Source organism: Carettochelys insculpta, chromosome 29, assembly GCF_033958435.1.
Source record: "Carettochelys insculpta isolate YL-2023 chromosome 29, ASM3395843v1, whole genome shotgun sequence".
NCBI lineage: Eukaryota > Metazoa > Chordata > Testudines > Carettochelyidae > Carettochelys > Carettochelys insculpta.
The window spans coordinates 13,970,735-13,996,966 of record NC_134165.1 but is presented as its reverse complement, the minus strand read 5'-3'; the positions used below and the strand labels follow the sequence as shown (position 1 = coordinate 13,996,966).

The 26,232-nt window shown below is 66.8% G+C and overlaps 2 protein-coding genes and 1 long non-coding RNA gene across 15 annotated transcripts in view; 1 reads left to right on the top strand and 2 right to left on the bottom strand.

Moving 5' to 3' along the window:
• Positions 1-1,056: 1,056 nt before the first annotated feature.
• STAC3 (SH3 and cysteine rich domain 3) lies at positions 1,057-7,955 on the bottom strand. Of its 3 annotated transcripts, XM_074979412.1 has the most exons (12): positions 7,605-7,696; positions 7,159-7,225; positions 5,994-6,252; positions 5,633-5,730; positions 5,338-5,413; positions 4,928-5,025; positions 4,572-4,638; positions 4,315-4,364; positions 3,222-3,313; positions 2,595-2,646; positions 1,971-2,108; positions 1,057-1,579 (listed from the first exon to the last, which is right to left on the bottom strand). In XM_074979412.1, the coding sequence occupies exons 2-12, from the start codon at positions 7,222-7,224 to the stop codon at positions 1,481-1,483; spliced, it is 1,095 nt and encodes a 364-aa protein (XP_074835513.1). In that variant the 5' UTR covers position 7,225; positions 7,605-7,696; the 3' UTR covers positions 1,057-1,480. The 3 variants fall into 3 exon arrangements, with proteins under 3 accessions (XP_074835513.1, XP_074835510.1, XP_074835511.1); XM_074979409.1 differs by lacking the exon at positions 7,159-7,225 and having other exon boundaries at positions 7,605-7,955; XM_074979410.1 differs by lacking the exon at positions 7,159-7,225 and having other exon boundaries at positions 4,576-4,638; positions 7,605-7,955.
• On the top strand, positions 4,928-15,455 carry LOC142002917 (uncharacterized). The gene is made up of 3 exons (XR_012642742.1): positions 4,928-5,051; positions 8,931-9,117; positions 14,284-15,455. It is a non-coding gene; the product is annotated as an uncharacterized LOC142002917 (long non-coding RNA).
• Positions 9,601-26,232, bottom strand: part of R3HDM2 (R3H domain containing 2) — a 102,736-nt gene continuing 86,104 nt past the window's right edge. For 5 of the 11 annotated variants that reach the window (XM_074979404.1, XM_074979403.1, XM_074979405.1 and 2 more), the window contains 11 exons: positions 21,830-21,919; positions 20,811-21,050; positions 20,178-20,304; positions 19,228-19,388; positions 18,645-18,799; positions 17,798-17,898; positions 13,220-13,389; positions 12,931-13,075; positions 12,314-12,414; positions 11,458-11,542; positions 9,601-10,158 (listed from right to left, as the gene is read on the bottom strand). In XM_074979404.1, coding sequence (XP_074835505.1) covers positions 9,812-10,158; positions 11,458-11,542; positions 12,314-12,414; positions 12,931-13,075; positions 13,220-13,389; positions 17,798-17,898; positions 18,645-18,799; positions 19,228-19,388; positions 20,178-20,304; positions 20,811-21,050; positions 21,830-21,919 — 1,722 coding nt within the window. In that variant the 3' untranslated portion in view covers positions 9,601-9,811. The remainder of the gene's footprint in view (positions 10,159-11,457; positions 11,543-12,313; positions 12,415-12,930; positions 13,076-13,219; positions 13,390-17,797; positions 17,899-18,644; positions 18,800-19,227; positions 19,389-20,177; positions 20,305-20,810; positions 21,051-21,829; positions 21,920-26,232) is intronic. The other 6 variants (XM_074979398.1, XM_074979400.1, XM_074979401.1 and 3 more) reach the window with 3 other exon arrangements.

The following is a 26,232-nucleotide window of genomic DNA, read 5'->3' as shown; positions in this document are numbered from 1 at the left end:
GGAGGGGGGCCCCAGCTGCAGTCTAGCCCCCCCCCCACACCCTGCAGCCCTGCTTCCACCTGCTCTGCGGGGCACAGGGGGTGCGCTGCCGGGCCAGGCTCAGCCACAGCCTGTGGGAGCTGCTCCGCCTGGCGCTCACCTCCCATCACAGCAGGCAGTGGGGGCCCGGGGGGTGGGGGTTAAGGCCCAGCAGCCTGAGAAGCAGGAACGCTTGGGAACCATTCGAGCCAGTGCCTGGGGCCCAGGACGTGATCCGGGCTGGGCCGGGTGCAGCGCACCGCTGCTACCTGGGCGCCCCGGGGCTCCCCTGCAGGGCCCACGGCACTGGAAAGACCCAGGCTGGGGCATGGAGGCGGCAGGAGCCCAAAGGGGCACAGGGATCCCCTGGCCTTGCATCGAAGCCACGTCCTGGGAGCGGCCGGGCAGGGCCCCAGCCCGGTGGGATCAGCCCCAAGCAGGCGGCCTCGGGAGCAGGGACCCGCCCGCTGCTGCCTCCTGGGCACCGCCGAGCGCATGGGGACCCCTGGCTGTGGCTGTGAGGAGGCTCGGGGACAGCGTGGGGGGGGTGTCCCAGACCCTGCGCATGGTCCCGGCCTGCAAGGCGCAGAGCTGGGCTGGGGAGCTCGGGGGGTGCTGGGGCGGGCGAGCTCCGGGCACAGGGCCAAGGGCTGGACCAGGGGCTCTCCCTGGCGCCTGACGCAGGAACAGGCGGGCGTGGGGAGGCCTGAGGGGGGCTCACGCAGCAGCTCTATCCACCCCCCGCAACGCCCAGGGGGGCTGAGCCCAGGCAGCCCAACCCAACCCCCCCAGTGCTGGGAACAGAGCCCAGTGCTCACCCCCAGCCAGCCGCCCCTCCCCGGACAGGCCCAGACCTCGCACCAGGGCAGCTGTGCCAAGCCAGGTGCAGAACCGTCCATGATCGTGCCGGGAGCGGCCCCTGCAGGCTGCAGAGCGGCATTGCCCTGCCTCCGTCCACACCGGCGGCTCAGACTGGCCCCTGCAAAGGCTGAGCAGCCGCCCCAGCGCGGCCCCCCACCAGGAAGAGCGAGCAGGCAGGCAGAGCACAGGCACATTGATAACACAGGCTGCAGTCGCCCTGCCCCCCGGGGGCACCCCGAGACTCAGGCCCCAGCGGAGGGAGACCCGAGGGCTCCCCAGGCGCACAGACTCCAGGACAGGCTGGGCCCCAGGGCAGCAAGGAGAGAAACGTCATGGGGTCCTGACTGAACTCCTGGCACAGGGCTGAGCCAGGGCCCTTGCATATCCCTGCACCAAGGTGGCTGGTGGCCAGGTCCCCCGCAAGTCTCCGGGCCAAGGTGGCTGGTGGCCGGGTCCCTCGCACGTGTCCGGGCCAAGGTGGCTGGTGGCTGGGCTAGTGGCCCGGCGCTGATGTCCCCAGAGGAGTGGTTCCCTGCAGTGACACCGGTGCCGGGGAGGGGCCTCCAGCCGCAGCTGCCGGGGTGGTGGCGTTGAGGCCGGCTCAGATCTCCTGCAGGAAGTCGGTGGGGAATAGCCCCACCTTGCGGCCCGTGTAGACTTTGACGTAGCCGTTCACCTCCTCCCCCTTCTGCACCACGATCTGTGGGCACGAGGGTCCGGGCAGGTGAGCCACGGTAAGGAGCCGGGAGGGGCGCAGGCAGCGTGGGGCAGGGGCAGGGCATGGGGGAGGGGTGGGGGGACCACTGATGAACTGGAGTGGCCAGAGCTAGATTGGGGCCAGAAACAAGCCCTGTGGGGTGTGGGAGAGGGGTGCGGGGCTGGGCACCCCAGTAGCACAGGTAGGGGGGCAGTTTGTGGACCCCAGAAGCCCGAGTTGCTGGCACCAGATGTGGCAGACACATTTCTCAGCTGTGCAGCAGCTGGACCGAGGCCTTGGGGGAGGGGTGATGGGGCAATGGGGGAGGGGGAGGGGGAGGGGGAGGGGAGTGATGGGGCATCGTGGGAGGCGTGACACATGCCGTGCCGCTCACCTGGTCCTTCTTCAGCGTGATCTGCCCGATCTCCTTGTTGCCCACGAAGGACCTGGTGACCTTATGCACCCGCTCGCCTGCCCGCACCCGGATGATGAAGTTGGGGGGGAAGAAGCCAATTTTCTCCCCGATCTTCCCCTGCAAGGAGTTAAGGGAAGGTGGGGTCACTGGGTGCAAACTTACACCCCACTCCCTCGCCCAAACATACCTGGGCTGAGAAATGTGTACTGGCAAAGCTCTTTGTATAGGGGGGCCCAGGAGCGGGTCAGGAGTGAGGGGCACTGGCAGGGCTGGGGGAGCCCAGGGCTGGGCTGGCAGGGGCAGTGGGTTGGGAGTGAGGGGCACTGGCAGGGCTGGGGGACCCAGGGCTGGGCTGGCAGGGGCAGTGGGTCAGGAGTGAGGGGCACTGGCAGGGCTGGGGGGCCCAGAGCTGGGAGAATGGGGATGCAGGCCAGTATTGGGGTGCAGCTCGCACCCCACCCACACCAGGCTGCCTCTCCCCTTCCTGAGTTCTGAAGATGACCACCAGCATTAAGCTCTGCCCCCAGCTGCCTCCCACCCCACGGGGCTCCCCCAGACCCTGGGCTGGGTTCCAGTAGGGCTGCCAGGGGAGACCCCCCTTACCCGCCACCATTCCTCGTTGGAGTCATCCACCACTGCGATCTTCTCCCCTGGCCTGCAAGGGAAAGGGCTCAGAACAGCACTATGGGCAGGGCCTGAGCCCTGGTCCCCCCTGCTGGCCTCAGACCCCAAACTGCTGCCCCCCCAGCCACCATTCGCTTCCCCACAGCCTTGTGGGGTCTGTGCTGGGCTGGAGCCCAGGAGATTGCTCCAGGCCTGGCAGGGTCTGAGTTCCAAAGGCCCCAGGGTCTGAACCTGGGGGGACCCCACTTCTGCTAAAAGCTCAGGGCATGGGCTGTCCACAGGAGCCCCAGTCTCAGTGGCGTGGTCTCCACAGCACCCAGCTCCAGGGGCCCCGATCTCAGTGCGGGTTCTCCAGCTGTTGCTGTAACATCTGGTTTCCAAAAGCTCCAGCTCCTGGAGTCCTGTGACTAGGGCTGAGCTCACCCAGGGAGCTGGCGGCCGTTTCTGGCAGTGGGCACAGGCCGGTGAGGGGCCAGGGGCTCAGGCGCAGCTGAGCTGGGAAGAGGTACAGCTGGGGGGCCACAGACAGAGCCCCCGAGTGACGCCTGCACAGAGGCCAATGTGCCACACGATTGGCTCCCCTCTGCCCCCCGGCCCCCAGCTCACTGAAAATCCAGGTCATCCTTCTCCAGGGCTTTGAACCGGTACAAGGCCACGAAGTAGTGGGTCTGCAGGAATCCTGGCTGCGGCTTCTTGCTCTGGGGGAGGCGGGGGTCAGAGCCGGTGGATGTTGGGGAGAGGTGGGAGCAGAGGCAGCAGGCAGGAGAGGAGGCTGGGGACCAGGATGCCCCCAGCTGTCAGGCCCTGTCCTGGCCTCCCCCCTGCCCCCATGGGCCTCCTCTCACCCCACTGCTCTGCTACAGCCCAGCCCCATGCGTGGGGCTGGGCAGGAAGGGACATGACTTTAGGGGGCTGTGTGAGCAGGGGGAGCCAGGTTTAGGAGAGGGCTGCCCTGCAGGGAGGGCTAGAGCCTCTGGGGTAGGGTGCAGAGACAGTGGGGGGTAGTGGGGTGCATGGGGTGCCTTGTGTGATGGAGTGGGGGTACCTGTGTGTGTGTGTGGCTCACAGAGGGTGTGGGGCTCCTGCTGAGGGTAACCCTGACAACCAGGTAACACCTTTGTACTGCAGACAAAGGAGGAGGTGGAGCCTGAGGGGTTTGAATTGGAACTGGGAGTTGGAAGCAGTTAGTCTGGGCTGAGGGAGAGAGAGACAAAGGAGGGGGCCAGGCCCCAGCTCTGGGGGCCCCTCGGGGCCTCCTCTCCCCAACATGGATGGGACTGGCTGTCTCTGCCTGCTGTACTGACTCCTCTGTACCATGCTGTGTCCTGTCGGCTAATAAACCTGCTGTTTTCCTGCTGAGTGAGAGACTCTCCTGCCTGCGGACGGGGTGCAGAGCTTGGGGAACCCCAGAACCCCATTACACCTTGTCACGGGGTGATGCCCAGGGTGGGGTGCAGAGGTAGTGGGGTACCTTGTCGGGGGGGCGATGCCCAGGGTGGGGTGCAGAGGCAGTGGGATGCATGTGGTGCCTTGTCAGAGGGGTGATGCCCATAAGGGTGGGGTGCAGTGGGGTGCATGGGGTGCCTTATCGGGGGGGCAATGCCCAGGGTGGGGTGCAGAGGCAGTGGGGTGCACTGGGTGCCTTGTCAGGGGGCAATGCCCAGGGTGGGGTGCAGAGGCAGTGGGGTGGAGTGGGTACCTTCTCATCAGGGGCACTTTTCTCTGCCTTCTTTTCCCCTTCAGGGTTGCCTGGAAGTGGGGGGAAGGGGGGTCAGTTCATTTGCAGGGGGAACAGCCCCTCCCAGCATGCAGGGCCCAGGCTGTGGCCACAGGCCCCCACATCCCGCTGCTGAGACAGAGGGAGGGGGCAGGAAAACACGTGAACCGGAGCCAGCCTGGCACCACCGACAGTGGGATGGGCAGCGCCCTAAACCCCGCCAGCCCCCCAGCTCGCACCTGCCTCGGCTTTGCCTCCGCCCCGCTTCCCGGGCTCCGGCTCCTCCTCCATCATGGCAGCCAAGGGCTGGAGAAGGGAAGAGAAAGCAGGTTAGAGACGGGGCAGCGAGGTGGGCCCAGGGTTGGGGGTTAGAGGCGGGAGCCCCAGGGAGCAGAGGGCCCAGGGACCGGGGGGCAAAGGGGGCAAAGAATGGGGAGTGGGGGGGCCTGGGAGTGGGGGGAGCAGAGGGGAGTGGGCAGGGGCAGGGCCAGGGCTGCTGTGGGTGGGCGGGGACCCCAGGCTGCGTGGCGGCCGGGGGGCGGCTGTGGTCCCTCCCCGGCGCCCCACGTCCAAGCAGCCCCCGCCCCCCACTCACGCTCTTCTTGTCCTCCTGCCCTTTCTTCCGCTCCTTGTTCGCCATGACGACGCCCGTGCGGAGGGTCTCGAACACGGGGTCACTGCGGTTGGCGGCCGCTGAGCCAGAGACACCACAAGGGACGGTGAGTCCGGGGACTGTTCCCAGGGAGGCGGGGCCCAAGGGGGCTGTTCCCAAGCGGGGGGAAGGGGGCCCAGAGGGGGCGGTTCCCGGGGGCGGGGCCTAGTGGGGGCCGTTCTCACGCGGGGCGAGGGGGACCCAGAGGGGGGTTGTTCCCACGCGGGGGGAGGGGAGCCCAGAGGGGGCTGTTCTCACGCGGGGCAAGGGGGACCCAGAGGGGGGTTGTTCCCACGCGGGGGGAGGGGGGCCCAGAGGCTGCTGTTCCCGGGGACTGTGGGGCTGATACTCACAGAGCAGCTCCTTGACGCAGGCATATTGCTGGTCGCTGTACAGGGGGGAGCTGTATGCCCGGCGGAACCCGGGGGGCTGCGTGGGGGGAGAGACGGGGGGGTCACCACTGCCGGGCCTCGGGACTCCCCCAGTTTTGGGGTCAGGGGTCTCGTGGTTAGAGAAGGGGGCTGAGAGCCAAGACGCCGGGGTTGTACCCCTGCTCTGCCTTCTAACTCAGACTTCGGTGAGCCACTGCCCCCACCACCCCCGTGCCTCAGTTTCCCCACCCACGAGGGGGGGCCAGCCGGGACTCACGATCTTGCCGAAGCAGCGCTGCATCTCCACGTAGGCCTGGCAGTGCTCGTGGATGTTGGTTTTACAGTTCTTGCATCGCAGCCCGAATTTGTTGTTCACTGGGCAGGGAGTGGACAAGTCCATGAAACACCCCAGCCCTGGAACCCGTCCAGGGGAGACCCTGCCCCTGCCAGCCCCAGGGGTCACAGCCCAGGGCCCAGGACTGGCAGTGGGGTGTGGGAGTTCGTGCCCCCTCCCTCCAGACTGGTCAGGGTGCCCCAGGAGTTGAGCTTGGGTCACGGCCCCCACCAGTGTGGGACATGGGCCCCTCTGGGCCCTCTGCCCCCCCATCCCCTGGCCCTGCGGCCCCAGCCCCACTCACGGACGATCATGCGGGCGCAGACGTCACAGAACTTGGGCTTCTTGAAGTAATGGTCCTTGAACTTGTGGGGCTTGTCGTTGACAGGCTTTGGGGGCTCAGGGGGCGGCTCGGGCTCCTCTTCCTCCTCCTCCTCCTCTTCCTCCTCGTAGATGTAGTAGATGGGCCCCCCAGTGGGGCTGACCAGCTCCCCGTTGGGCTGGGGCTCCGCCGGTGGCTCCTCTGGTGGCTTCCGCAGCAACAGCCGCTTCAGCGCCCCGAGCTGGGGTGGGGACACCGGGCACCTCGCAGACCCCACCTCTCTCCGGGGGAGCCGAGGCACAGGCGGGCAAGGAATGTGCCCCAGGGCTCCCCGGAGCCAGAGGAAGAGCTGGGATAGAACCCAGGAGTCCTGGGCCCCAGCCCCCTCGCTCAATCCATCCCTGGAGCTGGGCTCCTGCCATGCAGGCTGGGGGCAGCCGGGTGGGTGACATGGCCACAGCCGTGGGAGGAAGGTGGCAGGAGCCCAGCCTGACTATCCCTCTGGTCCCCTTCCCCTGCCCGAGGCTGGCCCTGTATCCATCCTCTGCACCCCCTGCTTGCTGCCCCAGCACTGCGCCGGGTCAGTGTTGACCAAGAACCCAGACCCACACTTCTCTGCAAGCCCCCGTAGTGCAGCAGGGGAGCGCCAGGCCCAGGGAAGTGGGGCACACGGTAACATCACCCCCCCCAGCCCAGCTGACTGCTGTTCTGCTCCCCAAACTAGCTCCCCAGCAAAGGGCAGGTGCCAACATCACCCAGGGAAGATGGCGCTGCCCGGCCTGGGTGTGCTTGCAGCCCCCAGCCCCGTGGGAGACTCCCCCACCCTGGGCATCGGCCTGGAGAGAACCAGAGCGCCTGGGGGCAGTACCAGGGCTCAGGATGTGGGCAGCTGAGGCTGCAGCTGGAGCAGGGATCTCGCCTGGCTGCCCCCATGGCTCAGCAATACCCTCCTGGTGCCAGAGCGTCTGTGCGGCCGTCAGCCGCTCCCTGGGCAGGGCCAGTGCCCTGGCCTGAGGGGAGCCCAGAGAACCAGAGCTCAAACCAAGCCCTGGACTGGACAGCCCTGGGCTGGGAGGTCCCAGCTGCAAGGGCCCACGTCCCCCCAGCAGGGGCCTGGCAGGGGTCCTGGGACTATGGCAGCACTTACCCTGCTGGCTGATTTCCCCCCCGGTGTGGGCGAGGCTGGTGGTGCCAGCGCCTCCTTCTCCGTCATGCTGCAAGGGGGAGCAGAGGCCGAGTCCCCCAGGGCCCATCTAACCCCCCTGGCCTGGGGACCCTGTGGGCAGAGGAGACCCACGGCCCTGCCTGTGGGGCCAGGTTTGTGACAGGCAACTGGCTCAGGGACTTACACAGACAGCACTGAAGGGCATCACGCCAGGGCCATACGGTGCCCCCCAAACAGCCCCAGCGCCGCCACCTGCAGGGCTGACCCCTGGCCCCCTTACCACCACACCAGCAGCGCACTCTCCTGCAGCACCGCCTACCAGCAGCGCCCCCCAGCCCAGAGACACAACTTCCCAGCCCCACAGGAGCCCTGGTGCCACCCGCTCGCGGGCTTGGTGCAGCAAAGGGGCAGGTTACACCCAGACTCACCTCCGAGCTTTGGGCTCCCTCCTGGCGGGTGAAGCTCCCCAAGTGCAGCTCAGCCGGGCCCAGCCAGCCCCAACCTGCTGGCCCTGCCGCCCGAGTGACAGGGCCAGAGGGGAGCGAACAGCTGAGCCTGTGGAGGGGAGGGGGTGCGGCTGACACTGGGAAATTGGAGCCCACACACGAGCCGGCCTGGCCGCAGGCGCCCCTGGCTGGTTGCCTGGTGGGGCCGGGCATCTCCCCTCGCCAGCGGCCGTGGGCACGAGGCTGCTGGCCCAGCTGCAGGAGGACGGGCGCTTGGTTTCCACGTCCCGGGGAGCACGTCCTGCCCCTGGGGTTCATGGAGCTCCGGCCCTGGCAGCGGCTGCCGGGAAGCAGGGAGAGCCCGCGGGCCGGAAGCAGGACACCGGTGAGCCTTTGGTGGCTCTGGCAGGCTGGGGGTGAGCTCCCCCGAGCAGAACCACCCCCAATGCAGGGCCCCAAGCTGGGATGGGGCAAAGCCGCTTCCGTCCGCAGGCCCAGTGTTTGCGCAGCCTTGGGGCTGCCCTCGCTTGGGTTCAAGCTCCCCAGGACGCAGTCCACACCCACAATGCACTGCATGGCGGGAGTGCCGGCAGCCGCTCCCTGGTCCAGGGCTGTGCTGCAGGGGTGGTCCGCAGGCCCCCCCACCAAGGCCCCTTTTCCTGACCCACCCGGGGCAGCCACCGCAGGCCTGCCCCCAGGGCTCCTGCCTGGTCCCTTCTGGTGGGGCTGCGTCGTGTGCCCGCACCTGGCAAATGAGCAGTGGGCTCCAAAGGGCCTCCTGCCAGGCTGCCCCTGAACCTGAGTCCCCCGTCTCTTCCCACGGCCCAAGCCTGTGCCCAGGGCCATGGCTGTCCCTGCCCAGTGCAGGCAGCTCCCATCAGAGCAGTGTGGGGTGCCCAGGGCCGCACCAACACCCCCACGGCAGCTGCAGTGAAGCCCCCAAGCTGCCAGCTCTGGGCACACGGCCCCTCCGCAGACTGGGTGGCTGCCCCCACCCCCCGACAGCCCCAGCTACGCACATGGCCGCACGTCCCCGGCGTGAGTGATGCCCCACTGCCCATCTTACTGCTGTGGGGCCCAACCCAGGTGCCGGCCCGAGCTGCAGGCTCCCCTGGGCTGGTGCAGCTAGGACTTGGTGCACAGGGCCGGGGTGCTGTGAAGTGGGGACTGCGGGGATTTGAGTCTCCTTGTCAGGTCGCGTATGTTTCCTACTGACCTGTCGTACTGCTGTGTGGTGCCTCAGTTTCCCCAGGCCCAGCACCAGTGCATGGTTGGTGATGGGAGCTCCCCTGTGATGACTTCTCACAGGTACTCAATGGCCTTAGTAACCTGGGCAACAAGGTGACACCTTCTACCCCCTGGCTGCGGATGGAGGAAGGGGGCCAGGGCCCGGCTCGGGGACCCCCTCTGGGCCCCTCTCCCCAGGATGGATGGTGCTGATGAGTCTGTTCTGCGCTGTGTCCCTGTTGGCCGAGAACCCGTCTGTCCCCTGCAAGTGAGTCACATCCACCTGCGGGTGGGGGCAGGGCTGGGGGACCCCCCCCCGATGCCGTGATAGGTTCCATGTCCTGGGGTTCTGCTCCATGTGGCTAAAGGGCTTGGCAGGGGGCCCTGCCCTGGGCTACCAGACGGCCCCCCCCAGCTGCCTGGGAGTGGGCCCGAGTTGGGGCTCTTGAGCGGAGGGTCACGGTTTGGGGTGGGGGATTCAGCCCCGCACTATGTTGTGTGTAGGCAGATCAGTACCCCTACGGATGATGGGGTAGGGGGGTGTCACATCCCACTGAGACAGCGGGGGGGGGGGAGGGGTGATGCACCCGGGGGAGATGGAACAGCTGGGGGGGCAGGGGCGGGGGCTGGCTCGCATTGACCCCTCGCTCTGGGCACAGAAACCGGCAGCAGCTTTAAAGTGACGGACGATTTTTTTCTTGTATTTAAAAACAAAACCAACCCCCCCCCGCCCCCCCCGGCTTAAATAGACTGTACAGAGAGCAGCCCCGGCCCAGGCCTGTGCGAGCGAAGGGGGCGCCGGCCCCGGGGGCGAAAGGGGAGCCGTGGCCGGGGGAACGTTCTTCGACTCCAAAAAATAATAATGATCAATCTCGTCTCTTCATTGTGTCCATATAAATAGCGGCCGGCCGGGACGGGACAGGACGGGGCAGGGCAGGGAGGCCCCGGGAGCCAGCCCGGCCCTACTGGGAGCTGGCCCGCTCCAGCACGCGGAGGTCGTAGCTCTTCTTGGTGCCGCGCAGGCGGAAGCAGCTGAGCGAGTTGTTGAGGCGCAGCGAGGCGTTCTGGGCGGCCAGCGGGCTGGGGAAGACGGCCACCACCGTGTAGAGGGCTGCCAGGTCCGGGTGGCGGCCGTTCTCAGGGGGGCCGTTGTTGTCTCCCGCCGCGCCCCCCTCCCCGCGCCTGCCCTGAGTCTCCTTCAGCCACTGGATCTTGGCCCCGGCCATGGCCAGCTGGGTGAAGAGCTTGTCAGCCTCTGTGCGCGTGATGCCCTCGGGCAGGTCCGTCACCTCCAGCACCCGGCCCAGGACTGCGGGAGACAAGGGCAGGTCAGCCCCTGCAGCCAGCCACAGCTGCGGGGGGTGGGGGAGAACTAGGTTCAGCAGGGGGGTGGGAGCTGGGGCTCCGGGGGTCTACCCTGGCCAGGGGAGAGGCGCAGCCTGCCCCAGCTTGGTCTCAGCTGGCTGACTCCCCGAGGCGGGAGCTGAGAAGGGCCGTGGCGGTTCACACCCCCCATGGAGGCTGGGTCAATACCTGGGCACATCGCAGGGTCCAGGGGATCCCTCAGGCCCGGTGCCCTGGCGCAGGGCAGCGGCTGGCTAGCACGTGGGATGCAGTTCTGCCCTAAGCCAGGCTGGGCCCACAGGTGCGAGGGCTGAGGGGGAGGAGCGCTCAGGCCTCCTTGGGGGGGTCGCCTGGGACAGCCCCAGCCCCTCTGAACTCCTGGCACACCCAGCGCCGGGGCAGGGGTTCACTTCTGGAATGAACTGCAGCGGCCCAGGCCAGCCCTGAGCAGGGGGCGGTGCCCAGGCCAGGCCCGCGGGCTGCAGCTGTCGGCACAGGGCAGGTCTTGGCCGTGGGTCAGGCTCCGTGTGCCGGGCTGGGGCGGCAGTTCCAGGGGCCGACGGCCACGTGCTGTGCTAATATTACCCAGGCACGTAACATCCCCGGCCTGCTCAGTTTCCAGTGCTGGGAGGGTCTCGCTCACCGCCTGCCCGGGGCCCTGGGGATCAGGCTGCAGCTGTTACAGGGGCTGCGGGGGGGCCTGGCCGCTGCCTTCCAGCCTGTCCCATATCAGCAAGTGCTGCTTGTGCTCCTGGGGCGCAGGGCTGGGCTCCCCCTGCTGCCTGTGGGTTTGGGGAGGAGCAAACAGGTGCCTAGGACGCTGAGTGCCCCTCCGGGCGATCTCAAAGCCGGTCACCCCTCGCCATCACCCCGCTGGGGAAGGGCAGAGGGCGGCAGTGAGTCAGCGGCAGGAACAGCTCAGCTCTAACCACTAGGCTCCCCTCCCTGAGCTGGGGACAGAACCCAGCTGCCCCAGCTCCCACCCACTCACCTTAGCTGCCAGGCACCCCTGCCCCCCGAGAGGAGGTGAGAACCCAGGAGTCCTGGCTCCCGCCCCGCCCAGCGCAGCCGCTGTAACAGTGCAGTACCTCGGGCTGCCTCCTCTCAGTGCAGAGCGGGCCAGGCCGGGGGGCCTAGGGGGCTCCGTGCTGCCCCCCTGCACACTCTCCAAGGGGGCAGCACTCCCAAGGACCATGGGTCTCCCCCTCTGCCCACGCCAATGGGACTTCCCGCCCGCCCGCCCCCAGGCCTGCGGGTCACTTGCCTACGTCACTGGTGCCCAGGTCGGTGGAGGCTGACTTGAGGGCCTGCCTCTTGCCCCGGTTCCCGTGCTTCATCCCTGTCTGGCCCTGAAAGAGAACCAGAAACTCACCCAGGGAAGCTGCCCGGTCCTGCAGGGCTGGATCCCCCTGCGGCCCCCCAGAGCTGCCAGCAGCCTGGGAAGGGCACGGCCCCCCATGCCCAGGCCGGGTGCCAGCATGCTCCCTGCCTGTCGGGGGTGCTGCTGGATTGCTGCCAGCCACAATGCGGCAGCGTGGGTGCCCTGCGGCTCCTATCAGGGCTTCAGTCTGCAGGGGGCCATGCTGGGGGGCGCTGGGGGACCCGCTCTCCACGGTCGCTTGCCTGGCGCAACGGGGGGCGTAGCAGGGCTCAACCCAGCCGTTTAGCTTCTCCGAGAGGGAAACGAGGCTGGAGCCCCCGGCTGCGGGGGCGGGGGACGAGACATGCCACGGTTTCAAAGCTGCCGACGGGCAGTTACCGAGCGAGCCACCCATCGGCTGGGCCCGGCTCTGGTGGGGGTGGGGGTACCCAGAGCCTGGGGTCCTGTCCCTGTCCCCAGGAACGTTGCACGGTCTGTACCGGACCCCGCGGTGCTCTGGCCTGCAGACCCGGCATGGAGCCCGCCGGGTCCCTGGGCCGGGGCAGTGGCGGGGATAGTTGTGACGTTGACAGTGAAGGACAAATGGCGGCTGGCTCCCCCCAGGGGGCTCACACTGGGTTCCCCATCCCCATCCTGGGGGAGCCGAGCAGCACGACGACAGACGGGGAGGGAGCAGCTTCCTCCGTGAAGCCCCCAACAAGCTGCCAAACCCACACAGCAGAGTGGCCTGCGCCCTAACCTGGTGTGCAGTGTAGCTGGACTGGCTGGGCAGCAGAGGCGGAGGGCAGATGGAAAGGTTGTACTGCAGCGGCTGGCCCAGGAGGGAGTAGCGCCCATCGCCTGCAAAGCAGAAGCAGAGGGTTGGGGTGCTGGGCCGGGGGGTGCAGCTCTGCAGAGCCGTGCAGGAGACGCTGCTTCCCTCCCTGCTCCCTAATCCCGCCAGCGCTGGGTGCGCCGGCTCAGGCCCAGCCAGGAGGCTCACAGGCACCGGCTGGAGGCAGAGCGTGGCCGCAGCAGGATGAGCAGTTATGGAGGGCGCCCGCAGGCCTGGGGTTCAGGTGGCCGAGGGGACCCACAGTACGGCAATAATCCATTGGTGGTCTGACTGCTCGCCAATAGGTCCCGCCCCCTGGGCCCCAAGCCCCGCCCCTTTGCAACAGGCAGCTGGGGGCCCTGTGCTCCACCCCTCTGCACCTCAGCTACAGGCTGTACACAAGGGCTGTGCTAGTGCACAGGGCCCATTCCCTGGTCTCCAGCACCTCCCCGGTGGTGCAGGCCAAGGGCCCGCCCGCTGGCCGGATGCCAACTCCCCCCATGCCGGCCCATCTCCCCCCAGCGAGCCCCACGCCACCTCACCTTGTGCTGGGCCCACGGGCCGGGGGAACTGGGTGAGGACCGGCAGCGGACTGAGCCCCGGGCAGACGCTGTTGAGGTTGGTGACGGGAGATGGTGTTGGGGACTGCGTGGGGGACGTGATGGGGCTGCTCAGCTGGGTGCTGGCCTGGAGACAGGGAGAGGGTTAGACGTATGGAGCAGGCCCCTGCCCAGGGGCTGAGCCGAGCCAGCTCTCTGCAAGGGGCTGAATCCAACCCCAGCCCCGGCAAGGGGCAAGGCCCCCGCCCGCTGGGGAGCCCCTGCCCCGTACCTGGGTGCTGCTGTCCGCGTTGTACAGGTCCCCCGGCTTCTGCCCCCGCTGGTCGAGGCTGTAGTATTTACAGTGGTTCCACTGCACCACGGGGGGGTTCTGCGGGGGCTGGGGGCCGCTGGGCACGTTCAGCTGCATCACGACCACGCCGGGCCCTGACGGAGACACCCCTGTGGGGAGGAGCACGCGGCTGAGGCGGGAGCTCTCCCAGTCGACGCTAGCACCGTGCCGTGGCCCCCAGCTGGGCCAGGGCCACGCCTGGGTGAGCCTGGCAGGGCCGGGAGACAGAGGCTTTCTGGGGGGCCGTGGCTGCAGCTCTGAGATGTGCTTCGCACTCCAGCGCTCCCCCCGCCTCACTCTGCATCCCCCCACGGCGTCCGCACAAACCTGGCACCTGCACAGCACTGTCGTAACCGCTGCTCGGTTTGCACCGGCTCTTGTGCGAGGCGGCCCAGGGAGGGGCCAGCGAAGGCCGGGGATCGGCCGGTTCGGTTTTCACTGCGCACAGGCAGGTGTCCCTTTTGTACCCGCCGCCGGGCTCCGGGCTCGCGTGGGAAACGTTTGTTTCTGGGGGACCTCAGCAGGAGGCCTGGCGGCCCATTGTAAAGGGACCCTGCTCGGGCGGAGCCGCACCGGACCAAGGGCCTCGGCAGGTGCCAGGCCCCATCTGGGACCGTGGCTGTGAACATGTCCCCAGCAGACAGGCCATGGCTGCTCGCCTGGAGAGGACCTGGACAGGTGACCTGCCCGTGGGACAGGAGCCATGTGGGACGGGGAGAACGATGGAATTCCCTCCTCTGGGGCCAGGGGCCAAAGGGGCCCTGAGGCTCCTCCGTTTGCCTGCAGCCCAGCTCAGCCCTCAGGAGCGTCTCTGCTCTGAACCGAGCCCGGGGGGAGCGGGGGGGTCGCTGACCCGGCCTGGCAGAGGACGGACTCCAGGGACTTATAAGACAGCAGCCGGCTCCATCTGCTGTGCGCTGCGCGACTGGCGTGTGCCGTTTAACTGCTCTAACGAGTTTCAGTCTCACCCTGTTTTCTCTTTCTTTTCATTAACAAACTTTTAGACGTGAGACTCTAAAGGACGGGCCCAGCGAGCTCCTCCGGCTCAGATCTGACACACGCGTTGACTTGGGGATGTGGCTGGTCCATGGGGATCGGAAGGAAAAACGATTATGTCCCTTTCCTAACTTGCTCCTGGAGTGGTTGCTCCTGTCCATTCCCTTTACGTGCACGCTGCGTGCGTGATTGTTGGGAGATTCTTCCCTTCGTGGTATCCGTCGGCCCAGCAGGGGAGCCCCGAGAGATGCCTTCTCCGTGGGGTATATACCCAGGCTGGACCCCCACCACCTCAGTTCCTTGCCACAGATCTCCGAGGAAGGGGAGGTGGGTGGGGTTGGAATAGACAGTAGCAACGCGTCTGGAAGAACAACCGTGGCAGCCAGGGTCTTGCGGAGCAGCTTTGTACGCTAAATAAAATGCTAGCGCTCGCCGGTGTCTCAAGAGCGCGGCATGCGCTCTGCTGCGTGCGTGGGGAAGAGCACCAGCTCAGGTGGAACAGAAGGCTGGGCAAGGCCCTGAGGTTGGTGCTGGGTGTGCTGATACACACCTAGTTGAAGCGATGACCCCGAGAAACGTCAGCCTCCAGGAGAAGTGCAGGCGCCAGCTGCTAGCGGCTCAAAGGGCGACGCAAGAGGACCAAGTTTAGGTCCCAGGAGGGAATGGGGGGGTCGCACGTGGGGATAAATCCTGTCCAAGCCTTCTGAGAAACGTGGGACGAGGGGCTGGCAAAGCCCATGTTCCCTGGGAGCTGGGGAGAGGCCAAGCTGGCTGTGAGCTGTACCCTGACCGATGCTGCTGGTCCCTGTTTTCGAGGCCCTGTGGGTAGCCCTGACTGACGGGGATCAGTGCCCCCCCCACGTGGCTTTGCTCTGATGCAGCGACAGACAGAAAAGCGCTTCCACTTTGCTAGGCGAGGGGCACTCGTGTCGGGATCTGAGAGGGTGGCTGCCCAGCAGGGCTATATATGCACAGGGGTAAAGGCACCACCCCGGGGGGGCTCCCCTGGTGAGCCGACGGTCCCCCCCATTCCAGTTGTGTGCAGGGGATGGACACGTGCCACCCCTTGAAGAACCAAGTGCCAGTTCAGCTGTGGTGCGACTGGTTTCCAGAACCTCCCGGCTGTGTGTGGAGGGGGCTGGTTGGTGGTGGCACAGGAGCTGCAGGCGTGACTCTGGCTGGCCAGCGTGGGGACAGCCGTGCTCGGTAGGACGGGTTTGGTGCCTTGCAGTGGGGACCCCCGGCCCTGGGCCGTCAGTGGCCCTGTTTTGAGCAATCTGCCCACGTTTGGCTCCCTCAGCTCTGCCCAGAAAAGCCTCCAGCATCACATCCCTGCCCTGCGCCACCCTGTGATGGGGTTCAGGGGTCCCCCTGCACTGCACCCCGTCCGCTGGCAGGAGTGACTCTCACTCAGCAGGTACAACAGCAGGTTTATTAGGCAACAGATGCCCAGTTTCTCACAGAAGCAACAGCATAGCAGCCAGAGACAGTCCTTCCAACCTGTCCTGGGGGGAAGACCCTGAGGGGTGCCCCTCTGGGGTGTAGCTTTCCCCCTCCTCAGGCTGGCTGCCTTCCAGCTCTCCCTCTTCCTAGCCTCTAACTCCCGCCCCCGACTCAAAAACCCAGCTCAGCTCCTCCCTGCTCTTTGTTCAGGCAGAGGTGTTATCTGCCAGTTGTAGCCCCAGGGTCATCCTTAGCCACTGGGAGCTGCTACTTGCCTCGGACATCCAGCCTGACTCACATATGCACCCCCCCCCCACTCCATCACACACCCACCCCGGGAGCCAGGAGCTCCTTGGGCCCCAGCCTACACCTGGATGACGCTGCAGCGAGGGCGGGTGGTTCTGGGGCACAGGGGCTGGGGGATCCCCTTTTTTATCCATCCCTGCGGGGTTTGACCCAGACCCCCCGAGGCTCCTGCCTGCCTTGGCAGAAACTGGCAGCTGAGAGGAAAGCAGTGCCCTGGCTTGGCTGCCCCCGGCTCGGGTGCCCTGGGCGGGCAGGTCAGGGCACAGCAAGGAACTGATCCCCCCCAGGTGCTCTGTCCCCACCACCTCTTCTCTCCTGCCAGGCAAGGCAGTGCAGTCTAATGGGACCAGCACCTGCCAGCTGCTCAGGCCCCCCGGAGCCTGCCTCCAACCCAGCTAGGCTCTGTGCTCCCAGAATCAGCCTTGTCCTGAGAGGAGCTTGTGCGTTCTCTGATGCCCAGCACATGCGGGGCTGCGCCAGGCTGGGACGGGACGGGACAGGACAGGACAGGGCTGGGCTCACCCCTCAGTCCCAGCGGGGTGAGGGAAACTTACCAGCACAAAGTCTTGCTCCAGCTGAAGGGGGTGGGGGTGGGGACACCAGCGGCAGTAGGGCGCCTGTCCCGCAGCAGTGCCAGGCAGCGCTGGGGCCTTGGCTGATGCCAGCGGCTGCAGCAGGCGGTGGCGTGAAAACTCCAGAGCCACCCAGTCCAGCCCACGGAGCTGCCTGGCACCTCCCCAAAGCCACATGTGCACCATGGTTCCATTTCAATGCCCCCTGCAGCACCCGACGTGCCCAGGCCAGGCAGCCCTGGAGCCCAGGCTGCGGCATGGAAGGGACAGCCAAGTACTGCGCTGACTGGGGAAACCCAGCAGGGCCCAAGGGCTCGCTGGCCCCCACGCCCCTCTACCCAGTAAGCGTAGCACATCCCACTACCACCCAGTGCCCTCCATCCATGTTACTGACAGGCACTTGGCACATCACAGAGCAAAAGCAAGAACCCCAGCCACTCCCAACTGCTGGCCCCCGCTGCCCTCCCGAGTGGGGGGAAACCCCAGGAGGCCTGGCTGCCGCCCCCTGTTCTCACCACCAGCCCCCACTGCCCTCCCGAGCCGGGGAGACCCCAGGAGGCCTGGCTGCCGCCCCCTGTTCTCACCACCAGCCCCCACTGCCCTCCCGAGCCGGGGAGACCCCAGGAGGCCTGGCTGCCGCCCCCTGTTCTCACCACCAGCCCCCACTGCCCTCCCGAGCCGGGGAGACCCCAGGAGGCCTGGCTCCAGGGCCAGGCTGTCAGCACAGGGTTCTTCCCAACGCAAGGCCGGGATGTGAGACCCGGCAGAGCTGCTGCGATACGTGCTGCTCCCAGGAGGTGGCAGGCGAGACCAGCTGACGGACACAGAGGGCGCCCGGCTCACAGCCCTGCTGGGCACGCTGCGGATGCTGCAGCCAGCAGGCGAATGCAGTGTGCCCCAGCCTGAACAGGCCCCCGCAGAGGCATGGTGGCAGGGCGGCCTGGTGCCCAGCACCCCCAGCAGGTGGGCTGGCTGCCCCACGCCAGGGCTCTGCGTGGCCCCACTCCGGCCTTGGCTTGGCTGCTGCTGCTCCTGGGGCCACAGAATTGGGCTGAGACCAACCCGACTTAGTTCACAGAAGCCACCAGCCGCCTCCCGCCGCCTGGATCAGGGCAGGTGGCTCGGCTCGGCCCAGTCTCAGAGCCCAGCGCAGCTGCACCCAGGGCGCCCTGCGGGGGCCGGCTGCCCTGGCTGTCCTTACCTGAATACTGCTGCTGCATCTGGGGCGGGCTGCAGGGCGAGGGAGACTGGGGCATCTGGTACTGCTCGGAGCCGGGAGGTTGCAGGTACCCAACGGAGGGGCTGCCAGGAGAGAGCTGTGGTGAGGGGCGGAGCTGCATTTCCTGGGTCCTGCCTCCGAGAGGCAGCCCCTCCTCCCCCCTGACCCGGGGGTCTGGGCACCGCCCCTCTCCTGGATGACAGGCGCCCAGGGACTCAGGGCAGCGCTGGGGGCTCCCGTCACAGAACTGAAGTGCAGCCAGCTCTGGGGAGGAGTGCCACTCGACAGCTGGGAGAGAGGAGCCGGGCTGAGGACCCCAGGGCGGCGCAGTGAGAGCTCCTGTGGCAGCGGGCACGGTACAGACGCAGGAGGGGCCCCCTTGCTCTGGGCAGAGGCCCTCTGCTCTCGGAGGATTCTGGCCCTGCGATGCTGATGCCCCATGCTCAGGCAGGGGCCCGGCAAGCCAGCTGGCAAGCTCTGGGCTGTGACTCCAAGGAGGGGTGGGACAGACAGGGGGACTCCAGCCCGTCATCCCCCTACTCTGAACCCTGGCGGCTGCCCCGGGGCCCCTGGGGTGACACTGCAGCAGCAGGTCCCACTGCCCGCCCGGCTCAGTGCCAGGACATCGCATCCCCCCCCCGCACCTCAGTGGCTGTGCCTGACCCGGGGGCAGAAGAGCTCCCAGCACAGCCCCCTCATACCGGCAGCTGAGAGCAGCAGGTGGGGCCCCACCTTCCCTCCCCACAGCAGGCTCTGCCAATGGCCGCCCCTCGCTCGGCACCAGAGCGCCCCTGCTCAGGGCTGGAGGCGTGTGGCTCGGCTCCCTTACCTGGTGCCGTTCTGCTGGGCCGTGGGCATGACGCTGTAATAGACGGGCAGCCCGCTGGACTGCAGCCCCCCCTGAACCGACTGGCTGGCGGGTACCAGCACTGGCTGCTGGAAGGGCTGCTGTACCACACCCTGCGATTCGCTAGCCACCGGGACCTGCGCAGGGAAGGGAGCAGCTGGGGCTAGCACCCCCAACGTGGCTGGGGCGCAAGGCCCGTGTGGGGATGTGCGGCACAGAGCCCGGGGCGCTGGGACTAGCTCTGTCCCCGCCTCCCCTGCACGTCAAGGCATTTCGCAGCCTCCGCCCTGGCCGAGCGGGCGGGCTCCTGCCTCCCCTGGGGACGAGAGCCCCTGTGGGGGGGAGAGGCGAGGTCGGGGAGCAGCCGGCACTGTGCGCCTGGCCTGCAGTTCACCCCCCGACTCCGGACTGCAGCAGGAGCTGGGCGCGCGCAGCCGCTCCTGCTGCGACCGTTAGCACCCGCAGGCCTGGAAACCGGCAGGGGAGCAGTGCCCCGATGTCAGGCGCACGCCAGGCGCAGGGGAGAGCTCTCGCCCGGGGGGCCGGGCTGCTGTCGGTTTCCCACCTGGTAGGAGGGCAGGGCTGTGTACTGGACCATCAGGCCTTGCATCTGGCTTCCCACGTTGCCTCGCTGGTTGCTGAGGAGGCTGGGGGTCTGGGCGGGCTGGACTCCCATCATGCCCTGGTACGTCTGCTGCTGGTTGGGCATCACGGGCTGCAGCCCTGCTGCAGGAGGAGGGGGGTGAGCGCCTCTGGGCACCGCTGAGCCTGGCGCAGTCGGGTCCCTGCCCCCCACCCCGTGCGCCCCCAGGGCAATCGCCCGACCGGCACAAAGCAGGAGCAGGAAGGGCCTATGACAGGCGCTGGTTCTACCTCCACCTTGAGCCCCCGCTGGCACCAGCCCCTTCCATCAGTGGATCTCAAAGCACTTTCTAACGGGGGATGGGAGAGGGGTTATCCTTCCCATTCTACAGACAGGGAAACTGAGGCCCGGGTTGGGGCACAACTTGCCCACACTCACCCCGCTGGTGCAGAGGAGCCAGGAACAGAACCTGACTCTCGCCCAGTGCTCTGCCTACTAGGTCACACTGTTTCACCAGACTAAGCATCCCAGCCCCAGGAAAATCAGCTGGGCAGCCCAGGCCAGCGCAGGGAGCACCGAGTGCCCCCAGTGCCCGAGGCCTCCGACAGGGCAGGGACCCAGACAGGTGAGACGTGCCAAGAATCCCAGCACAGCCCCTGCGCTCCACACTGCTGGGACCCCTCCCCGGCCTGGCTTGGCAGGGAGAGACGCCCTTCTCAAGCCCAGATCTGGCTGTCGGGGGACCCCGAGTGTGGAAGAAAGCCCAGCGGCCCGGCAGTGAGAACACTGGTTCTCTGTGCTACCAACGCTGCCCCAGAGAAAGTTCCCAGGGGCTCACGTGCACAGGTCAGGCCCGGGCGGCACAAACCCTGGGTACAGCTGCTGTCGGGTGGAAGCAGCCCCCAGACCCCTCCCGCTGCCTGGCTCCTTACCAGCTTGCTGGGACGGCTGTGGCAGCTGCTGGTTGCGCTGGGGGCTGTAGGCCACCGGGTGGCTGAGAGGTCGGTATTGCTGGCTGGAGTTTGGATACTGCCCAGGTGGGTAGTAGGAAACCTGAATCTGGTGAGACAGAGACAAAGACAAAGAGAGTCTGTGGCTGAGCCACGCTGCTGCGAGTACCCACATGAAAGGCTGCAGGATCGGGGCCTGTGACCCTCAGTGTGTAGCTGCTCCAACAGCCAGTCCCCATCGCAGCCCAAGCGCGCGCCTGAATCCCAGCCTGAGTGGGCCTGGCCCCGACGGCGCGCAGTGGCTCGGGCGAGACCTTCGCTCAGCTCTGCTGGTGCCAGTGCCGTGCGGTGGCACAACTGGGCTTGCAGGGGGGGCTGCTGCTGGCAGAAGCCAGCCTCAGGCCACTCCTGAGCACCCACTGTGCATGGCAGCATGTCTCGCCCCTGCTGCTCCAGCCTTCCCAGGCAGCCAGGTCCCCGCCGGAAGCCGTCTGCAGCAGGCACCAAAGGCGTGGGCTGTGCTCCAGCAAGGGCCAGGCACCCTGTTCCCAGGGGCTGCCCCCGTTTACTCCATACCCACTGAGGCGACGCCGGTGTGCCCAGCCTGCTGCTTACCTGCTGGGGAGGCTGCAGGTAGCCCTGGGGCAGGACTTGCTGCGCAGGGGCCGTGTGTCCCGAGGTGGAGTAGCTGGAGGCTGAGATGGGCTGTCCTGGGGACGCCATGATGAAGCCCGTCTGCTGAGGGTGCTGGGAGATGAGGGGCGGCTGGAACAGGGCCGAGGATGGGTCTGGAGCTTCCGTGGAGCCCTGGCGGGTGAGGCTGATCTGCCCAAAGGGGGCACTGAGCTCATCAGCCTGTGGGCGGAGGGAGACGGAGAACGGAGATGGGCCACGCCGCAGCCACATCGGGAACCTGCCCTGCTCTCCCCACTCAGCACTGCTGCCGGAGAGCCTGGGGACAGCAGCCGCCCTTGGGGGCAAGCAGGGAGCACCTGGGGCAGGGCAAGAGGCAGGTACCGGGGTCTCCTTGTGTCACAGCCCAGCCGCGGAGCTTGCTGAGCCAGCAGCCTTTCCCCGGCCCTCGTTACTCCCAAGTTCCTCCAGCCTCGGGGGCTGCCTGAAGCTGGGAGCCCCTCCCCACACTTCGCCCCAGCAGTCACAGCCTTGCCAGGCTGAGGTGGCACGCTGCAGGGCCAGCCCCTGCTCCTCGCTGCCCCACGCTCCCACTGGCGACGACCCACTGGGCCAGGGGGCAAATGCTCCATAAGCAGGCAGCCCCTGGCAGCTTGGGGCTCTGGCCCCCAGGCATTTGCAAGGTGAACCCCAAACTCTGCCCCCCCCCCGACAGCCCCTTCCCTTGGTGAGAGCTTGAGCCACACCCGCCCCTCACCCGCCTGCAATGCTCTTGACTCTGCCTTTCCTAGAGAGCTGAGCAGGCACCGCCCAACCCAGAGCCCGGGGATGGGCCCCAGTGAGCTTGCCCAGTCTGGCACTGGTTACTGCGAGCCACCCAGCCAATGCACGTGGCCCAGTGTGTCAGGGGCTGCTGCAGGGGTGGGGTTAGCGAAGCCCGGCACGACACAGACACAGCACAGACAGGACAGACGCGGGCGAGAACAGGAAACGGGTTATACCATGTTGTACTGCTGGGGTGGAGAGACAGGCAGGAGGACCTGGGGACAGGAGCTTGGAGAGTACTGAACGGGCTGCAGAGCTGGGACCGGCTGAGACCAGCAGAGAGAGAGGCAGGGGGAGGCAGAGGGAGGGAGAGAGAGAAGGAAGGGCAGGTTAGTCACCGAGCTCACCGTCGACACATACAGGGCGCCTGGAGATGCAGAGGTCCAAGCGGGCTGCAGAAAGCTACCGGCTTTCACAGCACCCTGGGGAAGGGCCACTCAGGGAGCTGGGGGAGCCCATCTCTGCAGGGCTGGGGACGGAGAGGGGCTCGCTCGCCCCACACACAACTACCGACGATTTCTGCTCCTTCAGCACCTGCACCCCCTGCATCCCGGCACACCGAGGGACAGGCCCCTCCCCGCCCCAGCGCCTTGCAGAGCTGCTCAGCTGCCCAATGGCGCTCAGCCTCAGGCTGGCTTCTCATCACTGGCCCCGCTGCAGTTTACTCTGCTAATGCCCAGGAACCCTTCCTGCCAGGAGATCAGCTACAAACCCAGCATGTCAGGTTCTTCCCATTCACCTCCTGGCTCCAGGCTTGCCAGAGCCGGAATCACAGGACTCCAGGAGCTCAGGCTTTGGCTGACACATGGGAGGACAGCGCCTCCAAAGCCCCTGGTTCACACCCAAACTCCCACCGGATCTTCACTTCCCTGCTGCTTTGTCCAGCCACCACTGGAGGGGAGCAGCCCCACATCAGCCAGTGGGGTGGTCTGGAGCAGAGCTCCCCTATGTTTTGGGGCAGCTGGAGCAGCCCGTCCCCCGAAGGCCCTGAAATTCCACACCCTGTCTGCTCGGACAGCTCTGAACCCCGCCTCGTGCCACACTGCCCCAGCAGGTGGGGAGGCGGAAGTCGGGGCTGAAAGTTGCCCTGCCTGGCCTCTCTGGCTCTGCAGAGCTGCTCTTGCTGGGGGTTACCCCCATCTCCTTCCATGCAGATGCCTTCCCTGCCACGCTGGGTCAGCACCTCCTCCCCCGGGATCAGCGCACGGGTGGGCAGGCGGATGGGGAGTTAGTCACCCAGCACCCAGACAGGCTCCCCCTGCTCGGTTCCATTCACACTGTTACGCCGGGACGAGAACTGGGCACTGGGCTGTCCCCGTAGCGCAGGTCAGGCCAAGCCCAGCTCACTCAGCACCCCCGTCCTGAGGCTCGAAGGTCAGAAGGGCCCACCATGGTCAGCTAGTCTGAGCTCACTCCTGCTGCGGGCAGGAGCCTCTGGCAGCCAGGCCTGTAATAGACCGGAGCGCTGGCTGAGCTGCTGTGATCCTGCGATCAGGGTTCGAAGCCTGCAGCTGGACACAGCAGTGCTGACACTGGTTTGAGGCTGGAGGGCCCCCTGCCCCAACGCTGCGGAGGAAAGCCAATTCCCCCAGGGCCTCTGCCAACCCGAAGGTGGGGGGAGGGGAAGGAGAGGAAATTCCGACCCCACATCTGGCCATCAGGGCCTGCGCGCGTGGGGGACAGCCCCCAGCCGAATGCCTGGGAAGGGCTCTCTGCAGCGACTCAGGGTCCTCCCAGCTGCAGCTATGACTGCTGGCAGACCACCCCCTGCTTACAACAATCCAGCTCAGCCTCGAAGGCACTGGGGGTTTCTGACCCCCGATCCCTGGCCGAGGCTGCTGCGGACCTCGCTCCGTGAGGGCTAGAAACCTTCCCCTGGCTTCAGCCGCAGGGGGCTGCTTTCAATCTGTTTGCCCTGGTCGTAGGCGCAGCATCCGGCTGGCACCCTCCTGTCCCCCCACCCCCCTGCTCATCAGCCGCCGGTCCAGCCAGGGACGGAAAGGTGCTGGGGGATGGGGTGCTGCAGAGCCACGCCCACCTCCAGATGGGGAACAAGGACTTCTAGTGAGACGTGGCGGGAGACTCCGGCTGCAGGGACCCGTGGCTGACTCCGGTGGCTGGCACAGCCAGGGAGCAGCAAGGAGGGTACCAGGGAGGGCCCCATTCAGACCCTCAGGGGGGTTGGAAGGGGACTGTGACAGGGCAATTGCCAGGCACTGGTGCAGAAAGAGTTAAAAGCTGTCCTGAGAACCAATGGGGGGAAGGACTGTGGCAGCCAATCAGAGCCCAGGAGGGCTGTATAAAGGAGTTACCTGGGCCAGGTGAGCTCTTGCCCCAGCCCGTGGGGGGAGGCACCTAGCCGCCTGCGCTTGTTGGGTACCAAGGACAGAGCAGGGCTGGGGACAGTCAGGGTGACCTGGGGGAGCTCTGGCCAAGCAAGCCCTGGGCTGCAGGGCCTGAGATAAGGCTGAGGGCCCTAGGGGTGGCAGAGAGGCAGCCAGGGAGCAGGTCCAACCCCTCGCCAATGATGAGTGGCCACTTCAGACGGCAGTTTGTCCCTGAGCTGGGGGCTAGATGAAGATTGGCACTGGGTGACGGGGGCAAGGTGGGTACAGAGGCTTGGTGTTCCCTGGGAGGGGATGACCCCCGAGCGTGCGGCACGGTAACGGCAATACCCTGAGAGAAGGGCTCCAGGCCCTGCCGTAAGGCAGAGAAGGAAGAGATGGGTAACAGCAGGTGAGACAGTGGCCAGAAGAGGGCACTCTGGGTGCTGGGCTGGTTAATTCCCAGTGAGGCGGCGAATTGCACCCGTTACAGAGACACAGCCAAGCTCCCGCCACAGAGCAGCACAGCTTGGGAAGTGACCCACGGAGTGGGGGGAGTGATGTGTGAGTCAGGCTGGATGTGAGAGACAAGCAGCAGCTCCCAGTGGCTAAGGATGACCCTGGGGCTACAACTGGCAGGTAACACCTCTGCCCCGAACAAAGAGGAGGGAGGAGCCGAGCTGGGTTTTGAATCGGGGGCGGCAGTTAGGAAGCTGGGGAAAGAGGAGCTGGAAGGGAGCCAGCCTGAGGAGGGGGAAAGCTACACCCCAGAGGGGCCCCCCTCGGGGTCTTCTCCCCAGGACAGGTTGGGAGGACTGTCTCTGGCTGCTGTGCTGTCGCTTCTGGGAGAAACTGGGCATCTGTTGCCTAATAAACCTTCTGTTGTACCTGCTGAGTGAGAGTCACTCCTGCCAGCAGACGGGGTGCAGTGCAGGGGGACCCCTGAACCCCATCACACAGAGTACTCAGGGCACACCAGCGCGACACTTCCCACAGGCAGGGGCGGCAGAACAGGCACTCGCGAGCCAGCTTCCCGCCAGCGCGCAGGCTGGGACTGGCGACCCACACCCCCCTTCTGAGGTGGTGGGCAGCCCACAGAGGACCACGAGGGGAAGTCATGAAGATGCAGCTCCTGCAGACTCTGAGAATGCAGCTTTGTGGGGAGGAACAAACCCAGGGGATTTCTAAAGGGCCGACTGTCCACACCCGGCTCCTGGCTCCCGAGCATCCCTGGGGCTTGGCCCAGGACGAGAATGGTGGGGAAATGAACCTGGGCCTTCTAGAACATGGGCACCCAATCTATACCCCCAGGACTCAATCCCAGGGCTTGTGCTCCCTCCGACTGCCCCTCAGAAGCAGAGCAGGAGACTGACGAGAAGCAGCATCTGCCAGTCCTCCAAGGGGTCCCGCAGACCGAGCACACGGGGGGCCTGGGAGCAGGCAGATGAGGCTGCTTTGTTCTCAGGTCAAGTTACCCAGGCAGCCCGGTGCACTCAGGCCATGAGTTGGGCAGTTCTCAGAGGCAGGGTATGGACCCCCTTGGAGCCGCTGAGCGTCCGGCAGTGCTGGGTGTGCTGCGGGGAGACAGACAGGTGCTGGTGCAGGCAGGCTGGGCATGGCGCAGCCTTCGCTGTCTGAAGGCCCGGATAAGGCGACGACCCACACAGCCTTGCCCGAGGTCAGATGACAACCGCCAGGTTGCCTGGCCCCACCGCTGTCCTGCGTGGCCAGCCAATCCCTCAGCCCGTTCGCAGGAGGGGAAAGCACCAGCCGTCCAGGGTGCCAAGGGAAGGAGAAGGGACAATTTCGCTGGGGACGTCCCAGGCCCCACTCTGCAGCAGGGGCAGGGCGCTGGAGTTTGAGGAGTCATGAGGAGAGCTTTCCAACAGCCCTGTCGTAGCCTGGAGCACCCAGTTCGAGTCCTGGCTCCCAGTGCTGCCACAATGGCCAATGGCGCGTGGCTCTAGCCCTCTGGCCTGGCAACCCAGGGGACACAGAGCACCGATGGCTCCGACAGCACTCTGCATAGCCCAGGACGCCAGCTCCTTAGCTCCCCCTCGGGCGAGGTCGGCAGGCAGGACCAGCCTGGGCACAGCTGAGGTCTGGGGACACAGCGACGCCAGCGTGGCAGAGCCCTACACACAACCCAGCAGCCGACTAACTGCGGGTGTGAGCCTCTCCCACCACGCCCAGGTGCGCACACAGCTGCCAGGCCCATGCCCAGAGGCAGGGCCAGCAGTACTCACAGGACACCG

Bases quoted from the DNA above. Each gene is read 5' to 3' on its own strand.
- STAC3 (XM_074979409.1), bottom strand. From the start codon at position 7,940: ATGAACCCCAGGGGCAGGACGTGCTCCCCGGGACGTGGAAACCAAGCG. The intron at 2,647-3,221 runs GTGAGCTGGGGG...TTTCCCTTGCAG, and splicing joins AAGGATGACCTGGATTTTCA to GCCAGGGGAGAAGATCGCAG. The intron at 2,109-2,594 runs GTAAGGGGGGTC...AACTCCTTGCAG, and splicing joins CCAACGAGGAATGGTGGCGG to GGGAAGATCGGGGAGAAAAT.